This window comes from Aspergillus undulatus, assembly GCF_047715775.1.
Source record: "Aspergillus undulatus strain CBS 261.88 unplaced genomic scaffold BDV17scaffold_1, whole genome shotgun sequence".
Taxonomy (NCBI): domain Eukaryota; kingdom Fungi; phylum Ascomycota; class Eurotiomycetes; order Eurotiales; family Aspergillaceae; genus Aspergillus; species Aspergillus undulatus.
Genome location: NW_027396605.1, coordinates 88315 through 104341, shown reverse-complemented (window position 1 = coordinate 104341; position 16027 = coordinate 88315). Strand labels below are relative to the sequence as shown.

The 16027-nt window shown below is 51.5% G+C and overlaps 4 protein-coding genes across 4 annotated transcripts; 2 read left to right on the top strand and 2 right to left on the bottom strand.

The window, feature by feature from the left end:
- Window positions 1-511: 511 nt before the first annotated feature.
- Window positions 512-6309, bottom strand: BDV17DRAFT_646 (nucleoporin). The gene is made up of 4 exons (XM_073764896.1): window positions 6141-6309; window positions 5148-6084; window positions 2006-5098; window positions 512-1957 (listed from the first exon to the last, which is right to left on the bottom strand). The coding sequence occupies exons 1-4, from the start codon at window positions 6206-6208 to the stop codon at window positions 596-598; spliced, it is 5460 nt and encodes a 1819-aa protein (XP_073620940.1). The 5' UTR covers window positions 6209-6309; the 3' UTR covers window positions 512-595.
- Window positions 6310-6538: 229 nt separating this feature from the next.
- On the top strand, window positions 6539-9629 carry BDV17DRAFT_645 (bifunctional anthranilate synthase/indole-3-glycerol-phosphate synthase). Its single transcript, XM_073764890.1, has one exon. It carries the CDS (start codon window positions 6647-6649, stop codon window positions 8957-8959), a length of 2313 nt encoding a protein of 770 aa, XP_073620939.1. The 5' UTR covers window positions 6539-6646; the 3' UTR covers window positions 8960-9629.
- BDV17DRAFT_622 (BRCT domain protein) lies at window positions 9352-10858 on the top strand. Its single transcript, XM_073764858.1, has 5 exons — window positions 9352-9479; window positions 9557-9998; window positions 10077-10136; window positions 10192-10292; window positions 10360-10858. Exons 2-5 carry the CDS (start codon window positions 9821-9823, stop codon window positions 10660-10662), a joined length of 642 nt encoding a protein of 213 aa, XP_073620938.1. The 5' UTR covers window positions 9352-9479; window positions 9557-9820; the 3' UTR covers window positions 10663-10858.
- Window positions 10859-10953: 95 nt separating this feature from the next.
- BDV17DRAFT_610 (snoRNA-binding rRNA-processing protein IMP4) lies at window positions 10954-12066 on the bottom strand. Its single transcript, XM_073764849.1, has 2 exons — window positions 12019-12066; window positions 10954-11948 (listed from the first exon to the last, which is right to left on the bottom strand). Exons 1-2 carry the CDS (start codon window positions 12022-12024, stop codon window positions 11055-11057), a joined length of 900 nt encoding a protein of 299 aa, XP_073620937.1. The 5' UTR covers window positions 12025-12066; the 3' UTR covers window positions 10954-11054.
- Window positions 12067-16027: the final 3961 nt, after the last annotated feature.

Here is a 16027-nt window from a genome sequence, read left to right as displayed (position 1 = left end):
CATGATACACCAGGAGCGCATACCCATGTGCAGTATATATAGACATAAGCGTAGGACTAGTTAAATACCAACACCACAACCTAGATGTAAACATATCGGTCGCCTCTTGTTCTGGGCCTGAAGACAATTTCAAATATACCCAAACCCGCGCCTGAGTACTCTGGAGTTGACCACTCGACCGAATCTAGAAGTTCCGGATAGTCGTGCCTTCTCTTCTATGTCGATACAGTTTACGTCAATAGGGAAGGAGCGATGGACTCGCCGGGCAACAGTTGCTTTTCCATCTAAACAGAACAAGGCCTGCGTCGTTCCTTGGATAGCACATTCTCGTACTAGGCGAGTGCGAGGGCGGCTGCTCCTTCCTTGCGAGGTAGATGGTCCTCAACCGCGCCCTCCTGTAGGGGTGTAATAGCCGAATACTTCATACTTTTCAACTGACAAGTACACAGGGAAACAGAAAAATGACATATGTAGTCTAAATGCATCCAGATTGACAAAACTACCTACGGCGGGAATGTATACCGAACCACTGCATACATGCGCCCACCAATGCCTGAAGAAATCGATTCATTATTTTGCAACGACCAAGATCAGATCACGCCTCATCCCCATCTCCTCCCAAGCAAGCCAGTGTCGCCTTAAGCTCATTGACCACCCGTTCCTCCAATCGACTCTCAGCCCCAGACGCCGCGTTAGAGGGCTTCTGACGCGCCAGTTCTATCTCCTTGTCGTTTGTAGCGACGATCCGCGCCCTGAGGTTAGTACGCCGCTCTAGCAGTTCTTCAATGTCTTCTTTGATTTGTGATTTGTCCCACCTCAGCTCCTGGATTGCCTGGGCGTCGACGCCGATGCTGGATCCGGCTTCGCGGAGACGAGATAGGATGTAGGAGATGAGGGCGAGGGAGTAGGCTTCTGAGGCCATGCTTAGGCTGATTTTGTGAGTTGTTGATGAGACTGCGGCGCGGGCAGAGGCGAAGGATCCCGCTGCCCGTGTGAGTTGGCCTCCGAATTGATTGAGGAAGGCGGCCACCTCGGGTGCTGTGCGGATGACATGATACAGTAGGTTCAGACATAAGGGGAGGATGCCGCCGGTCCAGATAGTGTATATCCTTGGGACAGGGTCGAATGGACCGAATCCCTTGGGTTGCCGGAGAACATTCGTTAAGCGGCAGCTGGAGAGCTGGGCGAGGACTACCTCTACGGCGAGGTGCTCTGCCAGCATGGGAATGGTAGATAGTTTGGCGAGAAAAGAGATACTGAGTTCTCCGTAGACGGGGTCGCCAGCGATGGCCAATTGATCTGCCCAGGAAAATAAGGATGCAGCGTATCGGACCGTGTCGTTGTCGGCAATATGGTACACAATGTGTTCAAATACGCGGTCGATGTTTTTCACTTGTAACGAGCTTTGAAGAATTGCTGTGACGATGGCAAAATCCTTGGGTGTGCACTTTTCTGGCTGCTCGTGAAGGTACGTTGTGAGCGATCTGAATCCTTGCGCAACCACGTACTTCACAATCTCAACGACAATTTCCAGATCCGAGGATATTTCAGCCTTCTTGCTGAGGGCTTCGGGAGCTGCCCGCGAACTGCTGTCCAGGTGGAATTGCAGCGCTAGGAAAAGCGTGTTCAAGAGTGACCGGTAGTATTCGGTGTCGTCGTTGACCAATGCATCTTCATATGTAGGTCGGCGACTCCTTAATGACCCCCATACCACTGGAAGGAGGCTGAAAAAGTCGGCACCTTTCGCGCCCTTTTCTACCAGACGCTGTAAAAGGTTCTGGGCAAAATCGACCCTGGTTTGCTGTATTCTTTCGAAGATGGCTTCTTGGGGAACACCGTTCGTATTGGCTTCCAGGCAGCTCTTGACAACAGCCGCCATCGATTTTTGAATTTCACGTTCCGAGATAAAGTCGGCACAATGCTCGACTGCAAAGAACTTCCAGCTGTGGAGGAGACTCTGCAGATAGTTAGAATTATTCTATCGTAACATTGAAACGCAACTTACCACTTGCGCCTCGACGAGAGACAGGTTGAGATTGGCACGCTCGAACTCCTCGGCAAAGCCCTGATTCTTGGATCCATGCCAGGCAAAGTCATAAGAGAGGAGTCTTTCACCCAGGCGAATATCGTAGAAATACTCGCGCCCTAAACTGCGAGGCTGCAAAGAAGTTCTCTTGAAGTCGTCAAGTTTACACCCTGGATACCTGCTCTCAAAGTTCCTTTTGAGATTGGCGTGTAAAGACGCGTTGTAACCAGAGACGTCAACTGCGTCCTTCGCATACCAAGACACAAGTGGAAACAGAGTTTTGTAGAAATCTTTGTCTTTCGCTTCTTTGGCCGAGTGTAGATAGATAGCGCAAAGATCAGCAACAACAGCGGCCACTCGGGTGGCAAATATTTGATCAACGCTCGATAGTGACGACAGATTGAGTTTGGACACATGATTTACGAGGCTTGGGAAGAAATTAGCATGCTTCCTCAGCTTTGGTGTCGCCCATGGCCAATGCTCTTGAGCGTTGGAAACGAAGTCGAGAAGCGAAAGCGCCACTTGAGGCGGAAGTTGCTCAATGTTCGAGAGCTGATCAAGGGCCATCTGTAAGAACGGGGTACCCCTCATCGCAGCCCTGTCTTGAGCGTCTGTTTTCTTCAGCGACTGACGAGGAGACGATCCCGTAAGGATATAGACAGCAAGCCATTGTTGCCGTTTGCTAATCAGAGTCGACAGCAAGCGCCATATAGACAACTGTAGGCTCGAGTCACTGAGAGGCTTGTCAAATCGGGCCAAAACGTCAAGGAAAAGGCAGGACGATTCGGCTCCCAAGTGACCGACCAGGGAAGGCGGCTCATTGTTAGAGTCCAGCGCAGCGCTAGTAACTAGCGTGTTTAGCAGAGAGAGAGTTGGGAGTTGATAGGGGCCGTGGAGCGCATATAGCTTCACAATGACTGGAGTGGCTTTAAACAGTTGATCCTCCAACAGGGATGACGGCAGCTCGGCGAGTTGAGCTGCTTGCAGAAGTCTCGCTGAGAGTTCCATTGTAGAGATCACTTGTTTCTCCACTAACGTCAGGAAACGCGGATATAGAGTGTGAGGAGTCTGGAGGCCGTCAATTATCAACCGAAGGATAGGGTTGAACGGCAAATCTGCTGTTGAGTGTGGTCGGAGGACGTCTAGGATGTATGTGGCCGAAGATGCAAAGACGCCGGTAATCTTGGAATCTAATCTGTCGTTCGCAGCGTCATTCGTACCAAAGGTGTAGTAAAGTATTCTCTCGAGCGTCTTCGCGATCGCCGTGTTGATCTCAAACTGTCGTTCGGGGGCGTTGAATCGCCAATTGCCGTTACTGTTGTACACCTCAACCATTGTCCGAACAAAGTTGAGCATGATGCCCCGCATGATATGGGATGGAACTCCCGAAGTCCAGTCCGAAACGACTCCGGCTTTGCCGGTAGGACATCGCCTTAGGACAGCCCGGGAAATTGCATCCTCAGTAAAAGCCTCGAACAACCGAACGGAGGCCATCAAGAATGGGTAATCTCCAGACGTCACTTCTATGGCAGATATTATTGCAGTCATCATGCCGCCTTTGCCATCAGCACCGAGTAGGCTACTTCGAGATAACAAGGGCCAGACCCTGCTAGGAAGAATTGCAATTAGGGCACGAATGAAGTGAAGGCAAGCTATCGTTGAGTCGGCCACGCCTTCTGAAGCAACTCTGGCACTGACATTTTGAAGACTGCGTTCAAAAATGTCAAAAACCAGTGACACGATGTCACTTTGGCGAGAGAGACCATCGCTAGCCATCTCCAGAATGCTTTTTGCGGCAGATTCATCAACATTGTGCCCCTGATTGTTCGTGGCTGAGAAAATAAGGTCCGTAAGTAACCATATCGTTTCCGCAACACAATCATCTCCGAAATCTTCTGAGAATCCACCATTTTCGTTCCATTCTTCGAGCCAGCTACCCAGGTAGCTTAAGCAGGAATATCTGTGCTGCCACATAATAACTGCGGGCCTTGACTCAGAGACAACCTGGCCCACTGTTGACGAAGGAAGCTCTGAACCGCCGGTAACAATGAGGGCATTACTGGTCGACTGTTGAAATTGTGCCTGTCTTCGCGAAGTGGTTCCGATCATGGGAAGGGGTTGGATAAGGCTGACATAATTCGCGTCTTCGTCCTCGCGGATAGTTTCGTAGGCTTGAAAATGGTCTGGTATGACCTGCGTAAATGACTCCATATTTTCCAGCTCGCTCAGGATCTGTGGGAAACCCTCCTCGTTGACCAGTTCGGCGCTGAGGAGAGCGCGGCACAGCCTCAGGAATGGCACAGTCTCGTATGGAAACCGTGAGCGTGCCACTAGGAAGATGTTTTTCATGAGTTGGTCGTCTCTCATGAAGACGATTCGCGGGTCGCTGGAGGAGGCTGGTGAGGTGGTCAAGGGCCATGATGAGTGTGGAAGTGGCCCAGCAAGTATCGCCAGGACGGACTCGACGATTTCTGGGGAATAATCCATGTAGATTGTCATGGACCGGACGAGATCTAGCAGTGCTGTGCGAGCCCAGCGATTTGTCACTATATCGTCGACGGCCGACGTCGGCCCAATCTTTTGGGCTAGAGCAGCAATCGCGTCGAAGACGACAGTCTTGATGTCATCTGAAGTAAGCCAGGAAATGGAATCCTCGACAGTAAATCGTGGCGTGCGAGCAGATTCGAGTAGATCTTCATATAGAGAAACTTCGGCGGCACCACCAGAGCGCGGCGTATTCGACTGAAAAGAGTCCACGGCGCTGTGGAATTGTTCCAACTCTCGAGTCTCTCTATCATTGAGGGCTAGCTCTGACATGGTATGTAAAACAAGTCCCCATGAGAATGCTGCCGGACTTGCGACCTTTGACCCGAGTGATACAACTGTGAAGAGTTCGTTGATGTGACTAATATCCTCTTTGGATAGGAAATAAGGCGCTTCGGTGGACGCATGCTTTTCCTGACCGTTGCCGATGATGGTAGGGATAGAAAGGGGAAGTTTCAAGAAGGCTAGAGTGACCAAACACACAAAACCTTGAAGAGGTAAAAGCAGCTCTACAGGATTGTCGCAAGGCTTGAAGAGTTAGAGCATGAACATCAGAAGGGACTAGACTGATACTCACAGCTTGAAGAGATTCAAGAAAGGCATAGTCCACCATCAGACGAAGCCAAGATAGCAAAAGGTCGGAAGAAGGGATTTTCGTGGATGTTTGAAGCTGCATAAACAAGCTTTGGAGTAGATGAGAGACTTCCTCGACGAGGGTCGTTCTCCACAAGCTCTCAGTTTCCTCGCTGCCCTCAGCAGCGCTCAGCCAACCGCCTGCGCCTTCAAGGGCTGAGAGCCGTGTCTTGACAGCTTTGATGCATTCTTGAGCAAAATCATGCCAGGCGCTTCCATCGACTTTGTCTTTGAATATCGACGCGCCCAACTTCTCCAGGCCGTTGAGATTACCTGACTGTTGCTGGGCTGCAGTGTCCCGGTCGTCGCTATCCAAAAACAAAGCGAGGACCTTCCGACTCGCCTTGATGATATGACTTCGCTCAGATAAATACAGCTCCCGAAGACGAAGGCGCCTATTCTTCTCGGAGATAAAATCGGAGGCACTGTCCCCTTCACCTGATCGCTTACTGAGAATCTCAGCGAAACTCGGTCCAGCAAGTGACACACGGAAATTATCAACACCGGATGCCGCCTTTAAGCTAGTTGCTTCCTCGTCGGCGAGTCGACCTAAAAGACGCGCAGCCGGACGAGTCTGCCATTCCAAAACCGCAATTCGAAGCGCATTGACCTCATCGATTCCGGCTTTTTCACTCAGCCAAAGGGCATCTGCTTTGATTTCCTTCAGGTCATATGACGCTTGCGCATTTGTCTCAGCATGGATCGCTGCTGTTTTTGTCTCGAACTCGGACTTTGTCTTGGCCGACGGTGGAGGAAAGGCGCTCTCGCGGTTCAGAAGAAGCTGGACGCTATCGGGATGTGACAGGAATGATTCGTATACGCGAGTATCGTCAGAACTTCCATTGGGATCGCACGTGTACAGAAAAGCTCTCTTCCAGGAACTGCGAGCATGGCAAGTCAGCAATGATTACCTGATAGGTAGCGACCGCGGTCATACAGAAGCTGAACGTCCCCAGAGAAGCACTTGTCCAGGGACGGGAAATAGGCTTCCGGGACGGGAGCCATTGGCGAAACAGCTATATCATTATAGGTAAGGAATCAATGAAGAGAAGAGAAGCAGCTCGGGAAGATCCCGTATGCCGAAGAACGCGATGCACAGCGAAAGCGCTTTTGATCAGAGCTTCATGAAGGAGCACTTTTTGGGACTGCTGGAGGTCAACAATGAATGCCTATCTGGGCTTAGTGCAAGGCGGTGAGCTCAAAATTTGCGTCGTTTGACAAAATATCCGACTTAGGAAACTGATCGGCCTGTTTTGCCCCACCAGTGGCGGACCGACTGGCGGCGCGCAAGGAGTCACTCGCCGAGTCGACAGGGACCTGGTCTGTAAGTTGTTGCGCAGTCGGTGTGTTGTCACGCAAGGTGAGTGAGCAGGCCGATTCTTTCTTCTTCCTCTGCCCCTCCTTGTCTCGATTCCCTCTTACTCACCCCCTCAAAAGTCAGCCATGGCAGACTCCGCCCTCGTCGACCACTCCCCCCACCATCCCACTAAGGCGGCAAAGCTCGAGACCGCTTCGAATGTCATTCTCATTGACAACTACGACTCGTTTACTTGGAATGTCTACCAGTACCTGGTCCTGGAGGGTGCAACCGTGACCGTTATCCGCAACGATGAGATTTCCCTGGAGGAGTTGATCGCTAAGAAACCAACCCAGCTGGTGGTCAGCCCTGGCCCCGGCCACCCAGAGTCCGATGCTGGCGTAAGCAATGCCGCAATTCAGCACTTTGGCGGGAAGATTCCCATCTTCGGTGTGTGTATGGGACAGCAGTGTATCATTCACTCATTTGGCGGCAAAGTCGATGTTACAGGAGAGATTCTGCATGGCAAGACGTCCGTTTTGAAGCACGACGGTAGAGGTGCCTACGAAGGTCTTCCCTCTGCGGTCACGATTACCAGATATCACTCCTTGGCCGGAACACACTCAACGGTACCCGAATGCTTGGAAGTGAGTTCTTTCGCTCAATTGGGCGAGGACGCGAACAAGACTGTCATCATGGGCGTTCGACACAAGAAGTTTGCGGTGGAAGGTGTCCAATTCCACCCCGAGAGTATTCTGACAGAACATGGCCAGACCATGTTCAGGAATTTTCTCAAGCTTACTGCTGGAACCTGGGAGGGCAATGGTAAGAATATTGCCCAGGGGAGCAGTTTCGCTGCCGCCGCCCCCAACCAGTCTCCGAAGAAAGATAAGAAGGTGTCAATTCTGGAGAAGATTTATGACCACCGGAAAGCAGCCGTCGCTGTCCAGAAGCTTATTCCCTCCCAGCGGCCATCCGACCTCCAGGCTGCTTACAGTCTCAACGTCGCTCCTCCGCAGATTTCGTTCCCTGATCGCCTCAGGCAATCAGCGTACCCTCTATCTTTGATGGCGGAAATCAAGCGCGCCTCTCCATCAAAGGGTATGATAGCCGAGCATGCATGCGCTCCTGCGCAAGCCAGACAGTATGCCAAGGCTGGGGCCAGTGTAATCTCAGTACTTACTGAGCCTGAATGGTTCAAGGGCAGCATCGATGACCTACGTGCGGTGCGCGCAAGTCTAGAGGGTCTGACGCACCGACCTGCTATTTTACGAAAGGAATTCGTCTTTGATGAGTATCAGATCCTGGAAGCTCGCTTGGCAGGCGCAGATACTGTTCTACTCATCGTCAAGATGCTCGACACCGAGCTATTGACAAGACTCTACCGCTACTCCCAGAGCCTTGGAATGGAACCCCTTGTTGAGGTTAATACGCCGGAAGAAATGAGGATTGCTGTTGAACTTGGCTCTCAAGTCATTGGCGTCAACAACCGAGATCTCACGAGTTTTGAGGTCGACCTTGGCACAACCAGCCGATTGATGGACCAGGTGCCAGAGAGCACTATTGTCTGTGCGCTCAGCGGTATCTCGGGGCCGAAGGATGTGGAAGCCTACAAGAAGGATGGTGTGAAAGCTATCCTTGTCGGAGAGGCCCTCATGCGTGCTCCAGACACCGCAGCATTTGTCGCGGAGCTTCTCAAAGGAAATTCGAAAAAGCTGCATCTGCAATCGCAAAGATCACCGTTGGTCAAGATCTGTGGTACGAGAACCGAGGCTGGTGCACGGGCGGCTATTGAAGCCGGCGCAGACTTGGTTGGCATTATTCTCGTCCAAGGCCGAAAACGTACTGTTCCCGATGATGTTGCTCTGCGAATTTCGGAAACCGTGAAATCCACCCCGAGACCCAACCCTTACCCGACGGAAGTGCCCCAAGAAGATACAGACGCAACATCTGTTGACTGGTTCGATCATTCCGCCACCACCTTACGGCATCCCACTCGCGCTCTGCTCGTGGGCGTATTTCTCAACCAGTCATTGTCGTACGTCCTGGCTCAACAACAAAAGCTGGGGCTGGACGTCGTACAACTACACGGGTCAGAGCCGCTCGAATGGTCCAGGTTGATCCCGGTCCCCGTCATTCGCAAGTTTGGCCTCGACGATTTCGGCATCGCCCGAAGAGCATACCCCACATTGCCATTGCTTGATTCTGGAGCGGGAGGCTCTGGGGAGATTCTAGATCAATCGCGAGTCAAACAAATTCTCGACTCTGACGATGGATTACGGGTTATCTTGGCAGGCGGTTTAGACCCAAATAATGTTGCTACCATCATTCAACAACTAAGCGAGGTGAGGCATAAGGTGGTCGGCGTGGATGTCAGCTCGGGCGTCGAGTCTGATGGAGCTCAGGATCTCGACAAGATCCGAGCATTTGTTCAGGCAGCGAAAAGCCTTTCGCAGTGAGATAGACTTCATCATCTACGAAAATAAAAATATCTCAGATCTTTCCTTTCTGGCCTTCATTCAAAGCCCACTCAAACTCATTTAGTTGATACTCGTCGCCTTCTATACTTAACATAACCTCAATTATCTCTCACTTAACTCTCATATCGTCCGACTTACACTTCAATTCCCGCTCTTCTTACATCTATGCTAGGTTTCTGAGCTTGCTCTCGTAACGCTGTATCGAACTCTCCAGCGACTACCTCATCCACCTCAGATGTCTGGCACCCTTCGCTCGCTCTTTTCATCTCTCACTCCCAACGAACGCACTACATAACCAGCCGAACCGGCAACGAACAACCCGAATCACTCAAACAGAGCAAGGCACAAGCTCGGCATCGAAGAAAGCTCAGATCCGCAATAACCTCCTCCTCTTCCTCAAACACAGACCCTCATCTCCGCCTCCATATCCAAACGCATTCCGCATCCAGCGTGCCCAGCCTCCTTCAGCTCAGACTCAATGGGCAAATAATTCGGCAAAATCCACACCTTATCAGTCGGGGACTTCGAAAACAACACCTCCAAGATACTGCAGTGGATTACTGCCCACCGGGGAACTTACTTGAAGGATGTGACTGACGGCACCACGCATCTCATTGCGAGTAGGGATGCGTTCACGCGGAACGTTCCGGCTGGTGGTGGTCATATCCCGGGCATTTGATTACTCGTATACAGGTACTGACGGCAAGGATTTGAAGTGGTTAAAGCGAAGGAACTGGGCACCGTCAAGATCATCTCGTATGACTGGATTGCAGAGTCCATTGCTCCAGAGGAGTTGTACGCCTAAGTTGGTGAATGAATACCTTTGGGTGAATATCTCGGATGAGGAAAAGAAGAAGAAAAGTCGAGCAGGGAAGAGTCAAAAGGAGAAAGACAAGGCAGCTATGGACCAGAAAGCGAAAGGGCAGGCCAGGGCCGAAAGTAGAGGTAGACCAGGGTACAAATGCGAAGGATAAGGCGGCCAAGTTAAAGTCTACCAAGAAGAGGAGGAAGCAAAGAGGTAAGTTATCGAGCACGTCTCGGTTATACTTCTCTGCGGATGTTATAAGTCAATGGCCTGATACTGATTCTCTGATAGCAAGATCAACCGATCCATTCGACACCAAGCGCCGTACACCTAAAGCCCAGAAAATTGCATGTAAGTCGGCCTCTGAAAGGCATACAGCCTCGAGTTGACAGCGAGAAACCTATAGCAAGGCAACGACACTACAAAGCAGACGGCGTGATATTCAACGCCACCCTAGTCCGACCATCACTCATTGCCCGGCACCACAAAGAAACTGTCCAACTCAGGGTCAGCAAACTCGAAAGCTCTGTTCTTACCCACTAAAGATAGATTAACGTTCTCATGCTGAGAACAGTTGTACGAAACCACCAAGTCTCGTCGCACCTACGCCACACACATCAGCTTTACCCGGCAGGGCCCATCAAAGACCGACCCCCTTGCGCCACTCGGCAGCGACCTCGCAACGGCTATGGTAGAGTTTAAAGACTTCTTCAAGGCGCGGACCGGAAAGGAATGGGAGAATAGATTGAATTGGCTGTCGCCGGTCCCGAAGAGAGATGAGAACGGGAACACAGTGCCGCCGTACATGGGTTGGTTTTGGTTTGATAGCGCGCCTGTGTCGTCGTTGGCGAGTATACTTCGGGCTGGTGAGATTTGAGATGGGGGTTGTTGGTGAGCAGTAAATGATGGGTTTTGGGCAGGTTTGCATGGTGCCCTAATTGAACCGGATGGTTTGGGATTTAGAGCGTTGTTGCTGCTTGGCTGAAACTTACAGGGTCTCTGATTCATTTTCATGTCAAGACTGGGTGGTCTCGTGCAGATGATTGATACTGGGAAATTACTGGACATGAAGGAATCTGGAGTTCCTGGGGAGTACGGTGAAAGCTCATATTCTCAATCACAAGCACAATAAACTTGAAAATGTTTCTTCCAGATTGGGTATGTAAACGTAACGAGGACTGCTTCGTAATGCTCCCTAACACCGAATGCGCCAACCAACTTTTCTCAAGTCTCCAACGAGACATCCCATGATCCAAGAAATGAATTCGCCTAGAGATAATCCTTCTTCTTGGCCGTCCTTGTGTACTGGGTAAGCGCCCATTCAACATCACCACTCGAGCCCTTCTCCATCGAACCTCCCCTAATCTCGAACAGCCTCATCGTCATCCGCGGCCCGACTTCCGCCAGCTCAACATCCTTGTAGCCAGTCTTGACGAAAACGTGGTGCCGCACCTCAATGCTATCCTCCTTGTTCACAAAGCTGACGACGCGGTTTCCGACCTTGCCACCCTCGCGCGGAGGGAATAGATGCTTCAGAATCTGAATCACACGTGCACCCAACTTCGTCGTGAACCCCTCAAAGATCAAGTGCGGGTAACTCTCCGATACAGTTCCCCGGGCAGCATTCGGAAGATCGGCGCGGAGAACAACATTGTGCAAGGAAAAACTGGCCGTCGGTCCATGGGGAAGATGTGAGATTGTCATCGCAGTGGGAGTACCGCGATGTTCGTGAAGAAGAATCATGTCCGATAATCCCGCGGAGTTTGCGCTCGTCACTAGATCGGGGAGAACCAGGTTTCCACGGTTGAGGCGGATAGATGTTGGCAAAAGCAGACGGATTTCTTTGGCGAATGTCCCTAGACGCACGGATGGGTTTCTGGATGTAGTGACAATTGGCCGGGGATCAACGATTCCGGAGGTGAGCGCATATTCATCGTCTAGATCGAGGAGATCGGAGTCTTTGTTCTTCTTATCTGCTGTCGGGAGTGATTCGTCGAATTTAAAGTCTTCGCGGAGAGTCTTGTCGTTTGCGATGGAGGGATCGAGCTGCTTTCCTGTTGCTAGCGACTCCTTGAGTTGCGCTCGCTTTTCGGCGATGGAGGCATCGCGGAGTTGTAGAGCTCTCCGATAGAGATAGTCTCGACGTTCGCGGGCTTGACGGCGCTGCCAGTTTCGAGAACAGTATCAGCATAGATTCCGGAAATTTCCCACAGCAAAAACAGAAGTAACCTACCAGCATTTTGATAATGTGAGGGTAAGTGAAGAACTATGAAGTCTCCAAAGGCGGCCAACTTTTTTTTTGCAGGCTGCAGTTCTGGCTCGGAACGCCACCCGGACTGTGGGATCATTTGGCGGCGACCAGACCAGCCCGATAAAGCCGCATTCATCCTCCCTCCGCAAGGCAAGAGAGTGCAATCATTTATCCTGCCACCGTGGATACCCTTACTCTCTTTACCTTTCTGGAGATCAAGCGGCCTGGGGAACTGGGAAACTGAAACTCAGCTCGCAGGTAAGCCTCTAAAACCACCGCTGGAAACACCATGCTGAGATCTGAGTGTATCTAGGCTTGTTCCGTGTGCCCCTCTGTTGTGCCACGCCAGTTTTCGTTCAAGAGACGCGGGGGCTCTGTTCTTCTCTTCTTCAGTAGGACGAATCTCTCGTTCTCTACGTTCGCTCGATACCTACGCCGATCTCGATTGACCCCTCGATTCCGTGGAGCATATCCCAGTGTGTTCCTACTTGTCGCGGAATAGAGGTCCGGCAGTGTCTTGCGATTCTCGATATCCGATTGCTTTGTTATCTGAGTCGTTCCCCATTTGAAGAGCTTCCTGAGTCTGGACTAGGGTTGCCATGTCCGCATCGGCTGACTATCAGGTGCCTGGGGTGGAGGCAGAGTTGGACCGAACCGTTGGAGGCCCTCGCCGTCGAAGACATGATGATGACGACGAGAATTCCGAGGATGATGATTTAGAGAGTACAACTAGTGCGCCTGCCGATAATGCGAAGTTTCCTGGGGCTTTGGAGGAAGAGAAGGAGCTTGCCCCGCACGCATGCGCGTAAGTTTGCTACTCAACACTAGCGATATCTACTCTGTGATTAGAGACTTATACTGAGATGTCTTTCGTTACATAGATACTGCGGTATTCATAACCCAAGCAGCGTCGTCAAATGTCTAGCTTGCAGCAAATGGTTCTGCAGCGCCCGTGGCAACACATCATCGTCACATATCGTCAACCACCTTGTTCGGGCCAGACACAAGGAAGTCCAGCTACACCACGAATCATCCCTTGGCGACACCGTTCTGGAGTGCTACAATTGTGGAACCAAGAATGTTTTCCTCTTAGGGTTTATCCCCGCTAAATCAGACACGGTCGTTGTCCTGCTGTGTCGTCAACCCTGCGCGGCGATGCCATCATCTAAAGATATGAACTGGGATACCTCACGCTGGCAACCTCTAATCGAAGATCGCTCATTTTTGACTTGGCTTGTAGCCGCTCCCTCGGATCAGGAGCAACTGCGCGCTCGTCACCTGAGCCCCCAAATGATTGCGAAGCTAGAGGAGATGTGGAAAGAGAATTCTCAAGCTACAATCGCCGATCTAGAAAAGGCCCAGGCCGTTGATGACGAACCTGCTCCAGTTCTCCTGCGCTACGACGATGCATTCCAGTATCAGAACATTTTCGGCCCGCTCGTTAAGATCGAAGCGGATTACGACCGCAAGTTGAAGGAATCGCAGTCACAGGACGGATTGATTGTCCGTTGGGATCTCGGTCTCAACAACAAGCATCTGGCTAGCTTCATCTTGCCCAAACTCGAGCTTGGAGATGTGAAGTTAGCTGTCGGAGATGAGATGCGTTTGAAGTACACCGGTGAACTGCGTCCCAAGTGGGAAGGAGTAGGATACGTTATCAAGATCCCCAACAACCAATCCGACGAAGTCACCATTGAATTGCGGGCCAAGGGTGATCATAAATCAGTGCCCACAGAATGCACGCACAACTTCACGGCGGATTACGTTTGGAAGTCGACTTCTTTTGACCGAATGCAGCTTGCCATGAAGACTTTCGCCGTCGACGAAATGAGTGTATCGGGTTACATCTTCCACCGCCTTTTGGGCCACGAGGTCGCTGCTGCCCCGATGAAAACGCAGATGCCGAAGAAATTTAGCGTTCCTGGACTCCCTGAGCTCAACGGTAGTCAGATTAATGCGGTCAAGAGTGTTCTCCAGCGGCCTTTGAGCTTGATTCAGGGTCCGCCCGGTACTGGTAAAACAGTCACCTCTGCAACTATCATCTACCATCTTGCAAAGCTTAATGGGGGCCAAGTCCTCGTATGTGCGCCATCCAACGTCGCGGTCGATCAGCTCTGCGAGCGAATTCACCGAACTGGCCTGAAGACTGTCCGTGTGACGGCAAAGTCTCGTGAGGATGTTGAGTCTCCCGTCGGCTTCTTGTCACTGCATGAGCAAGTCCGTCTCAATGACAGCAATATCGAGCTTAACAAGCTCAACCAACTCAAGGGAGAACTTGGCGAGTTGTCGAGCCAGGATGAGAAGCGTCTCAAGCAACTCACTAGATCGGCCGAGCGAGAGATCTTAAACAATGCCGATGTCATCTGCTGTACTTGCGTTGGCGCGGGTGATCCTCGACTCGCCAAGCTCAAGTTTCGTACTGTATTGATTGACGAGTCGACGCAGTCTGCCGAACCCGAGTGCATGATCCCGCTGGTCCTAGGATGCAAGCAGGTCGTCCTTGTTGGTGACCATCAGCAACTTGGCCCCGTGATCATGAACAAGAAGGCGGCTAAAGCTGGCCTGAACCAGTCACTTTTTGAGCGACTTGTCATCCTGGGGTGTTCGCCAATCCGTCTGAATGTTCAATACCGTATGCACCCATGTCTCTCTGAATTCCCCTCCAACATGTTCTACGAAGGATCTTTGCAGAACGGTATTACGTCTTTTGATCGTATCCGCCGAGAGGTCGATTTCCCTTGGCCGATCATGGATAGCCCCATGATGTTCTGGTCGAACCTCGGGAATGAAGAAATTTCGGCCTCGGGAACATCATACCTCAACCGTACTGAGGCATCGAACGTCGAGAAGATTGTCACTCGGTTCTTCAAAGCTGGCGTGCATCCCAAGGATATTGGTATCATTACCCCCTACGAGGGCCAGCGCAGTTACGTTGTCAGCTCTATGCAGGCAACTGGGACTTTCAAGAAGGAGCATTACAAGGAGATTGAAGTTGCTTCGGTGGATGCTTTCCAAGGTCGTGAGAAGGACTTCATCATTCTTTCTTGTGTCCGATCGAACGATCACCAAGGAATTGGTTTCTTGAGCGACCCTCGCCGTTTGAACGTTGCTCTGACTCGTGCCAAGTATGGTCTGGTTATCCTTGGAAACCCGAAGGTGCTATCCAAGCATCCTCTTTGGAACTGCCTTCTACAACACTTCAAGGAACGTCATTGTCTTGTGGAAGGGCCCTTGTCCAACCTCCAAGAGTCGCTCATCCAGTTCAGCCGCCCCAAGCAGGCATACCGTGGACCTCAGCGATTCCAGATGGCTTACAACCACGTGTCTAATGTCACCAGTGGATACATGAATGGAAGGAGTGGTCACCGGAACGAGTTCAACGACACCGGCTCGGTAGTGGGCTACATCCCCGATGACGTCTCGTCTGTTCACTCCTCGGCACTTGGTGGTGTGGGCATCCCGTCCGGATACCCGCCTATGTTCCAGCAATTCGCGGATGCGTGGCCTTCTCTTTCTGGAGCTCGTCGTGCCAATGGAAGCAGAGGGAAGGGTACACCTAGCATTGCTGGAGAATCTGTCGCGGCCACGGAATCTGATATTACTGGAAGCATTATTGATGGCAAGGGCCCTGAGCATGGCGGTGTCAGCCTCGCTGGATTGAGCATCAACGATATGGCCAAACAGCCCAGCCTCAGCCAGTCCGATCGATTGAAGCGCTACGTGGAATCCGGAGCTCGTGAACACTACAAGCCTGGTGTCCCTGATAACGGCAGCATCTTTGGAGGAAGCTCGGCCAGCATCCGCGTTACTCGCGGCGTGCCCGGGCACATCCATGACGACGATGATGCCCGTAGCGTCTCCACAGCGTTTGCCAGTCAAGTTGGGGGTAACTACGATTGATTGGGACAAGTTGGAAGCCTTACACATCCAATGTGCCACTTGAGGTTGATCCCCATCCTGCGGCTTGGAGGATAGCTGTTTCGGCTATCAT

What these genes read in the sequence shown, in the direction of transcription:
- BDV17DRAFT_646 (XM_073764896.1), bottom strand. Translation starts at nt 6,208, where the DNA reads ATGGCTCCCGTCCCGGAAGCCTATTTCCCGTCCCTGGACAAGTGCTTC. An exon ending in TCTGGGGACGTTCAGCTTCT is followed by an intron (nt 6,085 to 6,140) that starts GTATGACCGCGG and finishes CCATGCTCGCAG; the next exon opens with TTCCTGGAAGAGAGCTTTTC. An exon ending in CTCTCGTCGAGGCGCAAGTG is followed by an intron (nt 1,958 to 2,005) that starts GTAAGTTGCGTT and finishes AACTATCTGCAG; the next exon opens with AGTCTCCTCCACAGCTGGAA.
- BDV17DRAFT_622 (XM_073764858.1), top strand. Translation starts at nt 9,821, where the DNA reads ATGAGGAAAAGAAGAAGAAAAGTCGAGCAGGGAAGAGTCAAAAGGAGA. An exon ending in GAAGAGGAGGAAGCAAAGAG is followed by an intron (nt 9,999 to 10,076) that starts GTAAGTTATCGA and finishes ATTCTCTGATAG; the next exon opens with CAAGATCAACCGATCCATTC. An exon ending in AAGAAACTGTCCAACTCAGG is followed by an intron (nt 10,293 to 10,359) that starts GTCAGCAAACTC and finishes TGCTGAGAACAG; the next exon opens with TTGTACGAAACCACCAAGTC.
- BDV17DRAFT_645 (XM_073764890.1), top strand. Translation starts at nt 6,647, where the DNA reads ATGGCAGACTCCGCCCTCGTCGACCACTCCCCCCACCATCCCACTAAG.